This window comes from Hylobates moloch, unplaced genomic scaffold (assembly GCF_009828535.3).
Source record: "Hylobates moloch isolate HMO894 unplaced genomic scaffold, HMol_V3 SCAFFOLD_2, whole genome shotgun sequence".
In the NCBI taxonomy this organism is placed as follows: Eukaryota; Metazoa; Chordata; class Mammalia; order Primates; family Hylobatidae; genus Hylobates; species Hylobates moloch.
The window spans coordinates 159,856,899-159,873,352 of NW_026652277.1; the positions used below are offsets into that span (position 1 = coordinate 159,856,899).

Here is a 16,454-nt window from a genome sequence, read left to right on the forward strand (position 1 = left end):
TCTGAATTTGTGTGAGAAAAGTCTTCTTTAAGACTTTGATTTGTTTTCTTTTTCTGAGTGTAGAATTATATTCTGTTGTGTTTTAGGATTAACTCTTGGAACATAGTCCAAGTGTAAAAGGTAGTATATTTCACAAAAACCTAATTGTCTATTGTTCTGGCATTGAATTTCTAGTAAAACCAGTAGAAAATAATAGATACTGTACTTAGTTAACTTAGATAAAGAACAAAAGAGTATATACTTTTGAAAACAGTACTATGTATTAAGTTCTAGCTGAATACCACATCACCGTGACATTTGAATAGATATTACAAACAGGCTTCAACTTACGACTTGACTTACACCTTTTCACCTTTAAGAAGATAGCAAAGCAATATGCATTCAATAGAAACTGTACTTCGAGAACCCTTACAGTCATTGTTTTTCACCTTCAGTACAGTATTTATTAAATTACATAAAGGCTTTGTGTTAGATGATTTTGCACTAATGTAAGTGCTCTGAGCATGTTTCATGTAGGCTAAGGCTAAGCTATGATGTTCAGTAGGTTAGGTATTTTAAATGCATTTTTTACTTAGATTTTTGACTTTCAGTGGGTTTATTGGGATGTAACACCATCATATGTTGATGAGCATCTGTATATAGAATTAATGATATAAAAAAAGAACAGTAGATCATTGAAACCACTCATTTTATATGGTAAATTTGTTTTGATACAATGTTAAATTTACTGGCAAGTTGCCAGAATGATATAAAGAATTCCAGTATGCCTTTGATCCAGAATTAAACATTCTCTCATTGATTCATAGTCTGTCCCTCTTTCTCACCCCTTGTCCCCTTTTGTCTCTCCCCACTCCACCTACTACACATAAAAAAGGACATGAGGTTATTTTATGTATTTGTGTCTGTGTGTATGTAAAATTTTAAAATACAACCTGGTGTCATAATCTGGTGTTAATGTCATGATTTTTAGCAGTATCTCCTTAGAAATGGCTATGGCTTCACAAGAGGATGTCATCATATATATATTTTGAAGTATTTGTTAGTAAATTAGAGATATGCTCTTTTACTCCTGAGTACTTCTGTATTTCCTAAGAATAGTGGCATTCTTTTTACTACAGTGTACTTATCAAAAGCGAGAAGTATAGTATTTATTTAGTGTATCATCTGATCTCCATCTGTATTCAGATTTGAGCAGTTGACTCAGTAATACCCTTTGTAGTTTTCTTCCTCATGCACATAGATCACACGTTGCATCTGGGTGCCATATCTCTTTAGTCTCCTTAATCTGGAGTAGCTCCCCAGGATTTCTAGTGTTTCTTTGACTTGATGCTTTTGAAAAGTACAGTTACTTTTTAACTGTTCCTCAATTTGTTTGTCTGATGTTGCCTCATAATTAGTTTAACCCTATGCATTTTTTGCAGAATAGCCCAAAATAAAGTTGTGTCTTCCCTGCCTTACATTAGAAGTATACTATTTTGGTGAAATATTGGTGATGTTAACTGATCACTTGGGTAATGTGGTGTCTTCTGTGTTATTCCCCATTAAAATTATTTTTCCCTTTGCTATTAATAAGTAATTTGTGGAAGATACTTTGATATTATGTAAATATCCTATGTTTTCTATGCAACTTCACCCCCGGGTTTAGCATTCATTGATGATTTATCATTCTTTTTATTTTAATTACTTGGCACTCTACCATAAGGACGGACTTTCCAGTCTATACGTAAATAAATGTGTGTGTTTATTCATTTAATTATTTACATCAATATGGGCTCATGAATTTATATTCAGTGATTATAATTCATTACTCATTATTCTTTATTATGATCCTTTATGTGACTCCTGTTGCAGCTTCTGCACCAGTTGTGGCTTCATTACTTGAGCAGATTAACATTCTTTGGTACCTAGTATACAGCTATTGATCTGGCCAGTGCCCTTTTCTTCATACCTGCCCATAAGGTTCACTAGAAGCAGTTTGCTTTCAGCTGGCATGGCCAGCAGTACACCTTCACTGTCCTACCTCAGGGGTATATCAACTCTCCAGCTCTATGTCAAAATTTAGTTTGCAGGGATCTTAATAGCCTTCTTATCCTTCCACAAGATATTACACTGGTCCATTATATTGGTGACATTATGCTGATTGGACCTAGTGAGCAACTACTCTGGACTTAGTTGTGAGATATTTGCTTCTCAGAGAATGGGAAATCAATCTGACTAAAGTTCAGGGACCTCAGTGAAATTTCTAAAGGTCCAGTGATATGGGCATGTCAAGATATTCATACTAAGGTGATATTGTTGCATCTAGCCACTCCTACGACCAAGAAAAGAGAGGTACAGTGCCTAGTGGACCTATTTGGATTTTGGAGTCAACACGTTCCTCATTTGGGTGTATTACTCTGACCCATCTGCTGAGTAACTCAATCTTCTTTTCTTTTTCCTTTATCTTAACTATTCTGTCCTTTGAGTTTCCACATTAATTTTAGAATTAGATTTTCAGTTTCTCTTTTTTAGAAAAAATGCCTACTGGCATTATGGTTAGTATTAAACTTAGGGAGAATTAATTGTCTTTCAGTACATGAACATAATATGTCTTTCCATTTATTTAAGCTTTCTGTAATTTCTTTCAGTGGTATTTTAGATTTTTTGAAGTAGAGATTTTTACCCCTTTTGTTAAATTTACTTCAAGTATTTTGTGTCCTTTCATTCTCTTATAAATGAAATTAATTTTTTAATTTAGTTTTCTAGTCTTTAGCTTCTAATATGAATTACAATTGATTTTTGTATAATCTTTTATCTTGCAACCTTGCTAAATTTACCTATTGATTCTGATAATTGCTTTGTAAATTCCTTGAGAATTTGTATGTAGATACTTTATGTGATCTGCAAGGAGAGACAGTTTTGCTTCTTCCTTTCCAGTCCTCATTTTTTTCTTTTTCTTGCCTATTGTGCCAGTGGCAATAAATAATGTCTATTGTTTTGTTTTGTTTTTTGCCCTATGTGATACTGAGAAATCTTTATTTCTAGGGTGCTGAGAAGTTTTGTCATAAATGGATGTTGAATTTTGTCAAGTGCTTTTTATGCACTTACTGAAATTATCATAGGACTTTTTTTCTTCTGTTAATATGAGTTACACTGATTGATTTTCAAATGTTGAACCAACCCTGCACTCATTGGTAAACTTAGACATGATGAGGCCTTGTATTATATAGCTGATTTGATTCTGATACTAAGAATTTGTGTGTCTACATTTCAGTATTTGTGAGGTTTGATATCAGGGTTACACTGGCCTCATAAAACAAGGTGAAAGTAATCCCTTCTCTGTTTTCTGAAACTGTTTGCATAAGATTGGTATTTTTTCTTACTTGAATGTTTGATATAATTCACTGCTTATTCCGTCTAGGCTATGCATTATCTTTGTAGGAGGGTTTTTAACCATGAATTTAATTTCCCCAATAGATTTAGGACTGTTCAGATCATCTCTTTTTGGGTGAGTTATGGTATTTTGTATCTTCAAGTGATTTGTCCATTTCCCTGAGGTAGTGCCATTTATTGGCATAATATTTTCTTATTGTCTTCACTGTCCTTTTAATGTCTGTAGGATGTATTTGATATCACCTCCTTCATTTCTCATATTCATAATAGCTGTTTCCTCTTTTTCCTCCCAGTCTCTTTGACAGAGATGTTTTAATTTTTTTTATTATCTCAACAAGTACTTAGTACAGTTTTTTTCTTCTTTATTTTCTATTCCTTTTATTTTTTCCTGCACCACACTTGGAGTTTAATTTGCTGTTTTTTTTTTTTTTTAGCTTCTTAAGGAGGAAATGTAGATCTTTGATCTTTAAATTTTTTTCTTATAGAAGAATTTAAATCTATCTATCAGTTTCCCTCTAAGCATTGGTTTAGTGACATCGTGCAAATTTTGGTATCACTCAGTTCACCATAATTATAGTTTTCTTTGTGATTTTTTCTTTGAGTAATGGATTATTTATAAATATATTGTTTAATTTCAGAATGTTTGAGGTGTTTCTAGATATCTTACTGATTGCTAATTCACTTCCATTTTAGTCAGAGAACATACTATAAAAGATTTTGGTATTTTGTAGTTTACCAAGATTTCTTTCATGGCCTAGCATATGGTCTGTCTTGGTGAATGTCCCATGTGCAGTTGAAAAGAATATATTCTGCAGTTATTGCTTATGATGTTTTGTGTTAAATCTCCAAGTATAGTGGTTTTACTAGTTCTGTCAGTTTGTTTGATTTTGAGACTCTGTGATTATATTAGGCACATGTACCTTTATAGTTATTTTTTTATGAACTAACCTTTTTATTATTATGGAACATCCCACTGTATCTTGCTGATGTTCGTGGTTACGAATTCTGTTTGGCCTCATTTTAAAGTTAGCCACCCAGCTTTTGTCAGCTTGGTATTTATGTGACTTTTTTATCCTTATGAAATGGTCCTTTTTATCTCAGCTAATATTCCTTGTCATTGATTCTATGTGTCTGTTAAAATTAGTCACCAGCTTTTGTCTGCTGGATATTTACATGGTATGTCATCCTTTTAGTTTAAACAAATCTAGATCTTTGTGTTTTAAAGTACATTTCCTGCAAAAAGCATATAGGCACTTTTTTATTCTGTCTCTCAACCCCTGTGTGAGAAATAGTGTTTAGTTCATTTACATTTAATGTAATTGCTATAGCTAGATTTAAACCTCTTTTGCCATTTCCTTTCTGTTAATCCCATCTGTTTTTTTTCTCTTACAGTTTTTTCCCCCCTCTGGTTAGTTTTTTCTCTTTCATTTGTTATGTCTATGTTTTACTTTATGGCCTTGAACAAATTTATCATAGCTGCTCTAAAGTGCTTTTTTGCTGATTTTCAGTATCAGGGTCATTTTGAAGTCTTTTTTGTAGACTCTTTTTTTCACATTTTCCTTTTCTTCCCTAATTTTTAATAACTTCTATTTATTGATAACATGTTGAAGCACCTGTGCATCCTGTTATCTTTCTCTGCAGAGTCTTGATTCTTATTCCAGCAGACTTGACTTGCCAGAACTCAAACTTTGTCCCCCTCTTTCAGCTTTAAGTTGCTTTTCTCCAGGGCCCCCTAGAGTCTTACCTGAGTGTGCATAATTCAGGGGCTTGTAGGTATTTAGTTGGGGTTCATACAAACATTTCATGGCTCACTTCTTGACAGCTCTTTCTTTTGTGTAGACTATTGAGTGCCCTCAGATGAAAAGCCACATAAAATCAAATGTTACCTGGTAAGATTTCCTCTTACCCTTACTCTCGTTTCTACCAGCTTTTGGTCATACTGTAGTGCCTTTATGTTGTGGAGCTTTTTTCTTTCCCAGAATGTATAAATGTTAGAGTTCTCCAGTATTGGGGAAAGTCATGTTAATGTATGTAAAGTATAAATACATCCACAAGGTTGCTTGATAAAATGATCATCTCAGATTTAACTTTTTTTCTTATTTGAAATCAGCTACATTGAATAACCTGTTTATAATTAGACAAAAAAGTTATTTAAAAATGTGGTAGGAAGCAATAAGATCTGTTCTCTTCGATGAATCTGTAGCTCTAGCTTGCTTTTATTTGAAGTTACTATGATTCCCACTAGCAGCTGATTGTCATTTTATACTCAAAATTCAGTTTTTCAAAGTAGTTTTCAAATTCAGCTCATGATACAGTAGATTTTAAAAGTTTGCATTTCAGAACTTTTCAAAATGAAATATCTCATTTCTTTCTGCATAGCTAAATGCAAAATTTTATTCCTCTGTTTTTTTTTTTTTTTTTTTTTTGAGACGGAGTCTCGCTCTTTCACCCAGGCTGGAGTGCGGTGGCGCGATCTCCGCTCACTGCAAGCTCCGCCTCCCGGGTTCACGCCATTCTCCTGCCTCAGCCTCTCCGAGTAGCTGGGACTACAGGCGCCCGCCACCACGCCCGGCTAATTTTTTTTTTGTATTTTTAGTAGAGACGGGGTTTCACCACGGTCTTGATCTCCTGACCTCGTGATCCGCCCGCCTCGGCCTCCCAAAGTGCTGGGATTACAAGCGTGAGCAACCGCGCCCGGCCTCCTCTGTTTTTATTAGCTAAATGCATTGAACAACTCACAGATAATCATTTAGTAGCTAGTACGCAGTAAATCTTAAGTAAAAGTCAGCTGTCAGAAAATGGAGTTCTTATTGGATAGCATAAATGTGACATGTTTTGCCAGAAATGTCCTTGAGTCTTCATAAGTTTAAAGAAAGTTTATTTTAAAGAAAAACATAGGCTGGGCCTGGTGGCTCACGCCTGTAATCCCAGCGCTTTGGGAGGCCGAGGCAGGCAGATCATGAGGTCCGGGGATCGAGACCATCCTGGCTAACATGGTGAAACACCGTCTCTACTAAAAATACAAAAAACAAAACAAAACAAAAACTAGCCAGGAGTGGTGACAGGCGCTTATAGTCCCACCTACTCGGGAGGCTGAGGCAGGAGAATGGTGTGAACCCAGGAGGTGGAGCTTGCAGTGAGCTGAGATCACGCCACTGCACTCCAGCCTGGGCAACAAAGCGAGACTCCATCTCAAAAAAAAAAAAATATATATATATATATACACACACACACACACACACACTATATGCAAAGATTTTATAGCATTAGAAAATATTAACCTGAAAGAAGTGATAATCATATTGTCAGGTACAATTACATTTTTTAAGAAAATAAAAAACTTAAAAATATTGTTTTAAGAATAGAGCTTGCTTCTCCACTGCATTAAATAGAATTGCATTTAAAGATTCCATTTGTCATGTGTATAATGAAATAAGAATACTTAGCATTTGTATTTCAAAATACCTACTATAACATTGTGTATATGTGATCCGATAGATGTTGAAGAAAATGAAGATGCTGGAGCAGCCTCTCTGCCCACTCAGCCAACTCAGCCATCATCATCTTCAACTTACGACCCAAGCAACATGCCATCAGGCAGCTATACTGGAATACAGATTCCTCCGGGTGCACACGCTCCAGCTAATACACCAGCAGAAGTGCCTCACAGCACAGGTGGGAAAGTATAACTGAATGATTTATTTAATTCCCCTTTTATAAATAAGAACTGCATTTCTTATCACATATGTGCCTCATAATGATGGTTGTGAAAACATGACAAGTTCCTTGAATTCCATTTGAACCCACAAGAAACATTAAATTATTTTCATTAAAGTTTTAATATTAGTTGTATTCTAGTTATTTGAGAAATGATAAGTATTATGTGCATTGATTACTATTAACCTTATATTTTTATTAAGGTTAGTTTCCATGCTTTTCATATATATTGCTGTTTTTCTTTTTCTTCTCTTCCCTTTCTTTTCCCCTCACTATTGTTTTAGAATAGCTCGGAGGTGAGTGGAGTTGATATTAGGATGTGTCAGTCAGGGTCTCACTGTGATACCTAGGTTTGTTTCATTCCCTTGGGACTATGTTGATGATGGGGAGTGGGCTTTGAGGCATGAAATCTCAGTAACAGTGAAATCATAGACAGGTGAAAAAAGGGATTCGGGTTATTTTTTTTTAACCTTACAAATATGACACTTTAAAAAACAGGAGAGACCTACTATCTTTGAATAAATCAGTACTGTATGTGTATGTTTTTATTTTTAAAAATCTGACAAAGTTAGTCCTCGGTAGTTAAGTCAGGATCAGTAAAGACACTTTGACAAAATTTCAGTTACTCTTCCCTTTAATTGCATTGTTGACAAAGTGTCACTTTTATCTCGAAGTAGGACACTTGCAACTATAATTTAAATTTTACATTTAATTTTTTCAAAAACTTTTCTTAAAAATTTACTTTTATCCCAGGTGACTTATGATACTAAAGTATACAAACACTTTAAAATACTTAATTAATGGACTGATAGTCATCCTTCAAGCCCTGATTTCTACTGTTCCTATTATGTAACACACTATTACTTTACTGACTTTCATTTGTCAGCCTTATTTTACCCAATTTTTTTTATTTTACCCAAATATTACATGAATTACATTATATGTAAGTTTTCTATTTTGACCATTGTAACGTCAAGTATGATTAGTGTCTTTCCTCCTATTTTAAAGCTTTCAAGTTTATATCATCTGCACAAATATTGCTAACGTTTTCTTTAAGATTATTGATGAAATGATAATTTTAGCACTTACCTCTTTTTGTGTCTTCATTCAGCATATTTGACCCTGACTTTTCAATATTTTATGGCCTATGTGATGACATTAATAGACAAACCTATTTGCATTTGTTTTGGAAGTAAAATTTCTTGGAACACTTTTAAGTATTTTATTATGCTTAGAAATATTCACTATTTCCAGTGTAGAATAATGTAAGTGAAACCAGCTACTTAGATCTGTTTGCCTTAGATGAATATTGTTCAAATTATACTTGAAGGTTTAAATCCTGATCAAGAGTCCCAGACACAAGCATTCTCATAGAGGAGCCAAGGGGAAATAAAATGTATTTAGGAGGCAAATCATATTGGTTATTTGTTTCTACCCCATGCTAAAGCATAAACTCAGCTGATATTTAACTTCTCATGACCTTAATTTTTCCTCTGTCTAATATGAAATTAATCATACTTACTCCTCATGGTTATTTTAATTATTAAAAGGGAAAAACTGTAAAAATGGACTAGTAGGCCTATCACAAAATCAGTGTTCAGCAAATTAGCCTCCTTTCCCTCTTTTTTTTCCTCCTCCTTCCTATTTCTGTGCCAAGGAAAGACAACGTATTTAATGGCAAGTTAATGAACACCTCAAATTATTATGCGAATCAAGAGAAGTATCACAACTGGGGGTAGAATATTAACATTATAGAAAGACTGTCCAAGAAGTTTTGTTTTAGACAGTATATCTCAAGGCAGAGTTGTGGTATAGGCACATCAATATATATTTTATATATAGATACACTCTATGAGTATACAAAAGAGAAAACACTTTTAGTAGGAGGGCTATAGTAGATTGATCCATATGAAATTGCTAGTTTTGTGTAACAAAAATGATAAAGTATTGATAGTCTTATATGTTCAAACTAATTCACAATGTATCTCCTGGCTAGAATATTCATGACACAAAGATAAATATTAGGTGGTTTTCCATTAGAAAGTTTTCTGTCATAAACAATTCAATTTGACCTAGTTAACTCTAGCATGAGCCTCTTGTTTTCTCTCTCTTTTGTTCCTCAGAGGGAAGAATAAAACTAAAAAACTTAGAACTTTTATAGAATGAGATCCTATCATATTTTATACACTCTTGTAGCCTTACCAGTCAAATGATTATCATGGCTAATTTCCACACTTATTCTTGCAGCAACTGTATTATGTATTACTGTCTTTAATTTACAAACTCTCAAGAGACTAAGCAATTATTCTAAGAAAACAAACATACCCAGTAATGACAGAACCAGGATTTGAATCCAAGTTTTTTTGACTTCATGTTTTAGCCACCTGCCTTCTATGTTCCTTCCTCTAAGGAACTAAAATCCTCTCAAATTAAAACCTACTTTTCTGATAGTATATTTCCCCTTAAGATTGGTTTGAGATGTTGAAATCTCCTCCTTTTAGCCCCAGATTTTTTTTCTATTATATTTGAAACAGTAACAAAAGAAGTTCATAGTTGCCTAACAAAAAACAAAATAACATTTTTAATATATAAATAATAGCAAATGTTTCCCCTCTTACTCACTTTAAGAATGATTTATTTTCTCTCATATAAAGGTCCAGGATGCACTTTTATCAAAGGGAAATCCTTAAGATAACTGAAAAGAATAGTATGTACTAATTTGCAGTTTTTAGTTCTTCCACAAAAAAGCAAAGGGGGTGCAATGAGGACAGGGATAGTGATTGTTTAAACAGGCGAAGTGTTTGCTTCTTGTGCTTTCAACACTGCACAGATATCACATGTAGTTGATACAGTGTGGTTTTTTCTTTCTCAAGAAACGTAAGCTTTTTATAGTTCATATTACAAGAGAAGATTTTAGTAATAAAGCTAGATTAAATAATAAGATTATTTTATGATTAAAGCTAGCCTTTCATTGTAAAACCCATAGACCAAAATGTAGGCTGTGTACTTGTGTCAGAAGTACCATGTTTGCATTCTTCTGTAAGCTTTGATATCCTGTTGTTGATACTCTGGCCTATGCATTTCTCTCAACTCTATTTCTCATGATTACACTAAAGTTTCACTCATTCTTTTCTTATACTGTTCCTCATAGATAATATAGGTAACATGTCTTTCTTCCTTTTTCTGTGTCTCTCCAAATGCTGTGTTCTTTCAGGAGTCTGTTTAGTCACACTTTCCGGATAGTCTTCTCTGTTTAGAGATTTGTTTGGAGGATTTTAATTTAGGCAGAAATGCAAATTACTTAGCAACAAATGGCATTGATCTATAGATTGGACCATTAGAGTGTAGTAGATTTACCTTGTTTTTTAAGATGTATATGAATGATATACGTAATCTACATAAGCCTAGGTACACCCATTTCAAAGCACTAGACATGACTAGTCTGAAGATACATCTCAGATTTTACATTCTAGCATTTTTAAAATAATATATATTTACGTGCCTTTCAGTGTTTGGCAAGTTTTGTGGAGAAAATTGTCAGATGTTTATAATTTAAATATATTTGGTGGGTACTTATCAAAATCAAGCAAAAAATAGTCATTGAATAGGTCAGCCTAAAATTTGTCTGCCTCCTCACTTTGCATTTATACTTTTATACAGTTTTCTATATATTCATATACACAGTATATAAGAATATTTACTGTAGCATTATTTGTAATAGCAAAAGATTGGAAATTAAAACTTAAATGTCCATCAGTAGTGGATTGCTTTATAAACTATGCATGCAGAGAATGGGACACTATGGAACCATTAAAAACAGCAAGACAGATTTATACGTATTAATCTGGAATTATTGCTAGGACACATTAAGTGAAAAATGCATAAAACAGTATAGTATGCAGAACTTACTACCATTTGCAAAACACACACACAAAGTATGCCTTCTAGAAGATTTTGGTTTAGACAAGTACACAGATTTCTTAGCAGAGAACAGCATTGACATATATATAGATTGGATTGGACACACAGTTATTTGTAGGTGGGTGGAAAGGTGTCATAGAAACTGGTACTAGCCCTAAAGTGCTTTGGAGTAGGAGAGGCAGGCTTTCTCCTTGATATTTTTTTGTACTATATAAAATTTGTACTTCACCTTTCATCTGTATCCCTGTGTACTTTAAAATTTTTCAGTTTTTAGTTAAAAGGCAAGACTTATATCACTTTTAGTAGTTCCAAAGGGTATGAATACAGAGCAAGTTTGTCCTGAAACACAATTAAATGAGGTAAATAATGTATATTTAAACCATTTTTTCCCTTAGGTTGGGGATGAAAAAAAATCTTAAAAGTCAAAACTTCATACCAGAAGAACTTTAGAACTTCATACCAGAAAAACTTTAGACCTTTAGAAAATTTTAGAACTTCAGCCATCTTTTGTGAAACCGTTATTCTAGAACTCTCAGTGGATATATATCCATTCCCCTAGAAACTTCCTATTTATTTTAACCCTTTTCTCTGTTTCCTTTTTCTTATTCCAGTATTTTTCCCACTTTACCCTTTCTACAAATTGCCTATTCCAATTCAGTGTATTAGTTTGGTAAACAGTCCATCTTGAGAGACTGTTTAACTCCATTGATTTGGAGTAATCAACTTTTCCTCATTTTATTTTCCTGCTGATTGAATCATTTCAGACCTTTTTTGGGGGAACTTTTAACACTTTTTAAAAAGTTAGTTTTTTAGATGATTAATAAATAATCTTCAACTTTAGTATATTCCTTACCATTAATCAAGAATGCTAAGTTATTCATTGATACGACAGTTTTGAAACGTTCTAACAAAGTCAGAACAGTTGTTTATTGGATAATTGTTTATTGGATATATAAAAATATCATCTTAAAATGTGTAAACTAGAAAATTACAAACGTTAATTTGTAATTCCATGCACGGTGATGAAATTGGCTTCATCCTCCAAGTTAAACTAAATTAGAATTGTGTTCTACTTTATCACCCAATTATTTAATTGGCTGAGAAATTAAAAGATAGGGAGTCTGCTACTTCTACAGATATTTGGTAAGCTTTAATTGGGAAGTAATCCGAAGCATTAGACGAAATACATGTTAGGAAATGCATAGCCCATACACATATGTAAACACTTGATATCCTCCAACATCAACTAAGTATGTCAAATTAGAATCCATTGATGTTTCAAGAAAATAAGCAAAGTAATGAAATTGCCTCATGATTTTTAAGTGCTGCGCTAGTGTATTATTAAAAGGTGTAATACTTTTATACCCATTTATGCTTTTCTGATTTGCAGGTGTAGCAAGTAATACTATCCAGCCTACTCCACAGACTATACCTGCCATTGATCCCGCACTTTTCAATACAATTTCCCAGGGTAAGTCAGCTGACTATTTTGTGAGATACATTTATCTCCTGTTGTAGGTTGCTGTTTTGTAATTTTACCTTGACAGTACCATATATTTAAATGTTGTTACTTAAATGTGAATTTCTAGGTAATTTAATAAATTTCTTTGAATGCCTATGTTCACTAGATTCTCAAATGAGCCAGGATTGTTTGACTTTAAAAATACCAGCTTCCGAAGGTGTCCTTGTTACAGTTCTTTTTTTCATGCACTACCGGATATAGAAGAACAAACATGGAGCCAAGGCTACCATGGAAGCCTATGCTAGATTATATTAATTTAGTTTGAGATTACTATGAGTTCTGATCATGACTTTTCTTATCCACACTGTTACTAAATTATCTAAAAAGAAAGGAACTGACCATTATTAAAAATAAAAATCTCTGAGGTTACTTTGGTTGGTTGGTTTATAGGCTAAGTGATTGGCTTAAGTATAATCTTTACTACTTTTCTGACTTCTCTGTTTTTTTAGCCCAAATCAGGCAGTGTGTTTATTTTGGTCTTTCTCATTCAGACTTTGTTTGCTTCATATGTCAGATGATATTTAATTCTTTTATATTTAAAGTGAAGACCTTTTTTGTTTTGTTTTGTTTTTGAGACAGTCTGGAGCGCAGTGGCGCAATCTCGGCTCACTGCAGCCTCTGCCTCCCGGGTTCAAGCGATTCTCCTACTTCAACCTCCCCAGTAGCTGGGACTACAGATGTGTGCCACCACGCCCAGCTAATTTTTATATTTTTAGTAGAGACGAGATTTCACCATGTTGGCCAGGGATGGTCTCGATCTCCTGACCTCATGATTCACCTGCCTCAGCCTCCCATAGTGCTGGGATTGCAGGCATGAGCCACTGTGCCCAGCCATTTATTTTTAATAACTGTTATTTAGTTTCCTCTGATAATGTCTGCCAGTGTGTTTTTCAACTCGAATTTTCTATTCTTCCTGTATGAGTAGGAACTGGCCAATAAGCCTTCCTGCCTCTCAACCATGGAATGAGGAGAGCCTTTTGGGGTGAGCTGGATATCATACCTACCTTAAGAGTTCTAGCGCTGCCTGGGCAGTTTGTTACACAGTTTTAGGGAGGTGTTCTTTAAATCTCTTGTCAATTTTCTCTTTCCAGTTTTTTCATTCTTTCTCTTCTCCTTTTCAATTTTGTGGATTTATTTCCTTTTGTGTTACTTTATCATTTCATTATGGTTTCAGGAGGAAGAACAGTTAATTATATATGCTTAGTCTACCACCTAGAACTAGAACCCTAGAATTCTTTACCCATCTAAACTGTCAGGCAGGTGTTAGGGCAAAATAATTTTTAAATATGTAAGAACTCTCACATTTTGCCTAGCACATACCTTTTTTAAGGAACTTAACTCAGGATGTACTCCATCAAGATAATGGTGGTAATCAAGCAAAAGAGAAATATGAAATACAAGAAATGGTGAAATATACTTCTTTAGATACTCCAAAGAAGAAAGATTCTATGATAGCTTTCCCACATGCTTGGAAAGCAATTGCTCCAAAATTAGAATAGGAAATTGGAGAACTCCCCTCCTTTAAGAAAAATAACATGGATTTCATGTCATATATAGAATAGAAGCTTCAGAATATGAAAGACATAGATAAGAAGCCATAGAATCCTGCCAGTAAGAAAAAAAACTAAACCAAAACATCAAGAAAAATTTTGATATTATACAAGAAATCTCAATTTGGAAGCAAACAAAAATATGCCATGATTTTGAACAGTAATAGAATTATGGAATGTAAAAGAAAAGGATTTCATTTGACTTAGACATAAAGAACATTCTCCTTCAAAAGGTACCAGGCTTATGACAAAACATAGAGTACTTCACTCAGGATGAAATATAAATATCAACACTGACATTTTAACATCATACTGAAAGTCCTAGCTAGTGCAGTAAGAAAGGAAAAAGAAATTATAAAGATAGGGAAAGAAAAAATAACACTGTCTTTGTTCATAGATGACATGATGGTCTGTAGAAAATCTGGAAGAATCAATCAAAAAAATACACTTAGAACTGATAAGCAATTATAACTGGATTGCAGTATACATGATTAATATGCAAAAATTAATTGCTTTCCACATAGCAGCACAAAAAAGCGGGATTTGAAATTAAAATACAGTTGCCATTGTGTTTCTATTTACATAAACACAATAATCAAAAACAAAATACCATTTACATTAGCATTCCACCAAAAATATTCAGGTATAAATGTAACAAAATACATTACAAGATCTATATGAGGAAAACTACAAAATGCTCATGAAAGAATCAAAGAATTACATAAATGGAGATTTCATGATTATGCATAAGAAGACTCTGTATTCTCAAGATGTTAGTTCTTCCCAGCTTGATCTATAGATTATGGACACTTTCCATCAAAATCCCAGCAAGTTGTTTGGTGCATATGTACTCCAACTATCTAAAGTTTATATGGAGTGGCAGAAGACCCAGAATAATCAACATAGTATTGAAGGAGAATAACAAAGTTGGAGGACTGACACCACCTGACTTCAAAACATAATATAAATCTGCAGTAATCTAGATAGTATGGTATTGGCAGAAGAACAGACAAATATATCAGTGAGACAGAGAGTCCAAAAATAGACCCATATAGAAAAAGTCATATGATCTTTGACAAAAGGAGCAAAGGGAATACCATTGAAAAGAGATACTCTTTTCAATAAATGGTGCTGGAGTAACAGGACAGCCACATACAGCAAAAAAAAAGTGAATCTAGACACAGACCTTCCACTCATCTCAAAATTTAACTCAAAATGGTTCTGATGCCTAAATTTGAACTCCAAAACTAGGGACTTCTGGTTCCAAAATGGCAGTGTAGAAGCATACTGACTTCATTTCCCACCAACAGAAAATGAGAAACAAATATACAGCACCAAGATCAACACCAGCAACAACCCAGAGCCCAAGTATGAGGATGAAATAGTTCCTGGGGCCACAGAGAAGTGGAAAAACTCCAGTAGGAGAATCGGACTTCCACTTTCATGATGCTTCTGCCCTACCCTTATGCCCACACAGAAAATCTCCCCGACCTCATAATTTCTACACTAGAAGAAGTAAAATTGAAGTGGTCAACCATCTTCCCCACCTCCTTGGGTTCCCTGGCAGGAGATCTGTCCTTGCCTTAGCCCACAGGTAGCATCATGACCGCCTGAAGGGAAAATACCACTGAAGACCAGCAGAGACAATTATTCCCAGCCCCAGAAACTTCACTGTGCAACTTGGCCAAAGAAGACACCAAATCAGAATGGCCGTTCAGCAGTACCACGCTGTAGGAGGTACCTTTCCCAGGTCCTGTAGGCACAAACCCCTACCTAGCCTGCCTTCCCACACTGCCAGTGTAATCCATTTGGGACCTTCAGCGCTCCAAACGTTTACTAGAGCTGAGGCAAGCCTGGACTTACGGCGCCACCTAGAGCTGAAAAGGAGGTAGCGACCTAGCAGTGAAGATTTGTTAAACAAATATATGCAATAAAAACCAAAACAAGCTGGACAGAGAAAACTGGAATGAATAACTAATTCTTCCAGTGCAAAGACATAGGAAAGACCCACAAGAAACAACAACAAACAGGGAATCATGACGTTCTCAAAAGGACAAAGCAAAAATCCTGGCCAGGCACAGTGGCTCAAGCCTGTAATCCCAGCACTTTGGGAGGCTGAGGTGGGCGGATTACCTGAGGTCAGGAGTCCAAGACCAGCCTGGCCAACATGGCGAAACCATGTCTCTACTGAAAATACAAAAAAAATTAGCCAGGCATGGTGGTGCATGCCTGTAATCCCAGCTACTTGGGAGGCTGAGGCAGGAGAATTGCTTGAACCTGGAAGGCAGAGAGTGCAGTGGGCCAGGGTCTCCCCCCTGCACTCTCCAGCCTGGGTGACAGATTCCGTCAAAAAAAAAAAAAATCCCCAGACT

General features: G+C 34.7%; 1 protein-coding gene across 1 annotated transcript in view; it reads left to right on the forward strand.

Moving 5' to 3' along the window:
* VTA1 (vesicle trafficking 1) overlaps positions 1 to 16,454 on the forward strand; it is a 73,766-nt gene that overhangs the window by 44,947 nt on the left and 12,365 nt on the right. The window contains exons 6-7 of the mRNA XM_032160449.2: positions 6,871 to 7,047; positions 12,401 to 12,481. Of these exons, the coding sequence (XP_032016340.1) occupies positions 6,871 to 7,047; positions 12,401 to 12,481 (258 nt within the window). The remainder of the gene's footprint in view (positions 1 to 6,870; positions 7,048 to 12,400; positions 12,482 to 16,454) is intronic.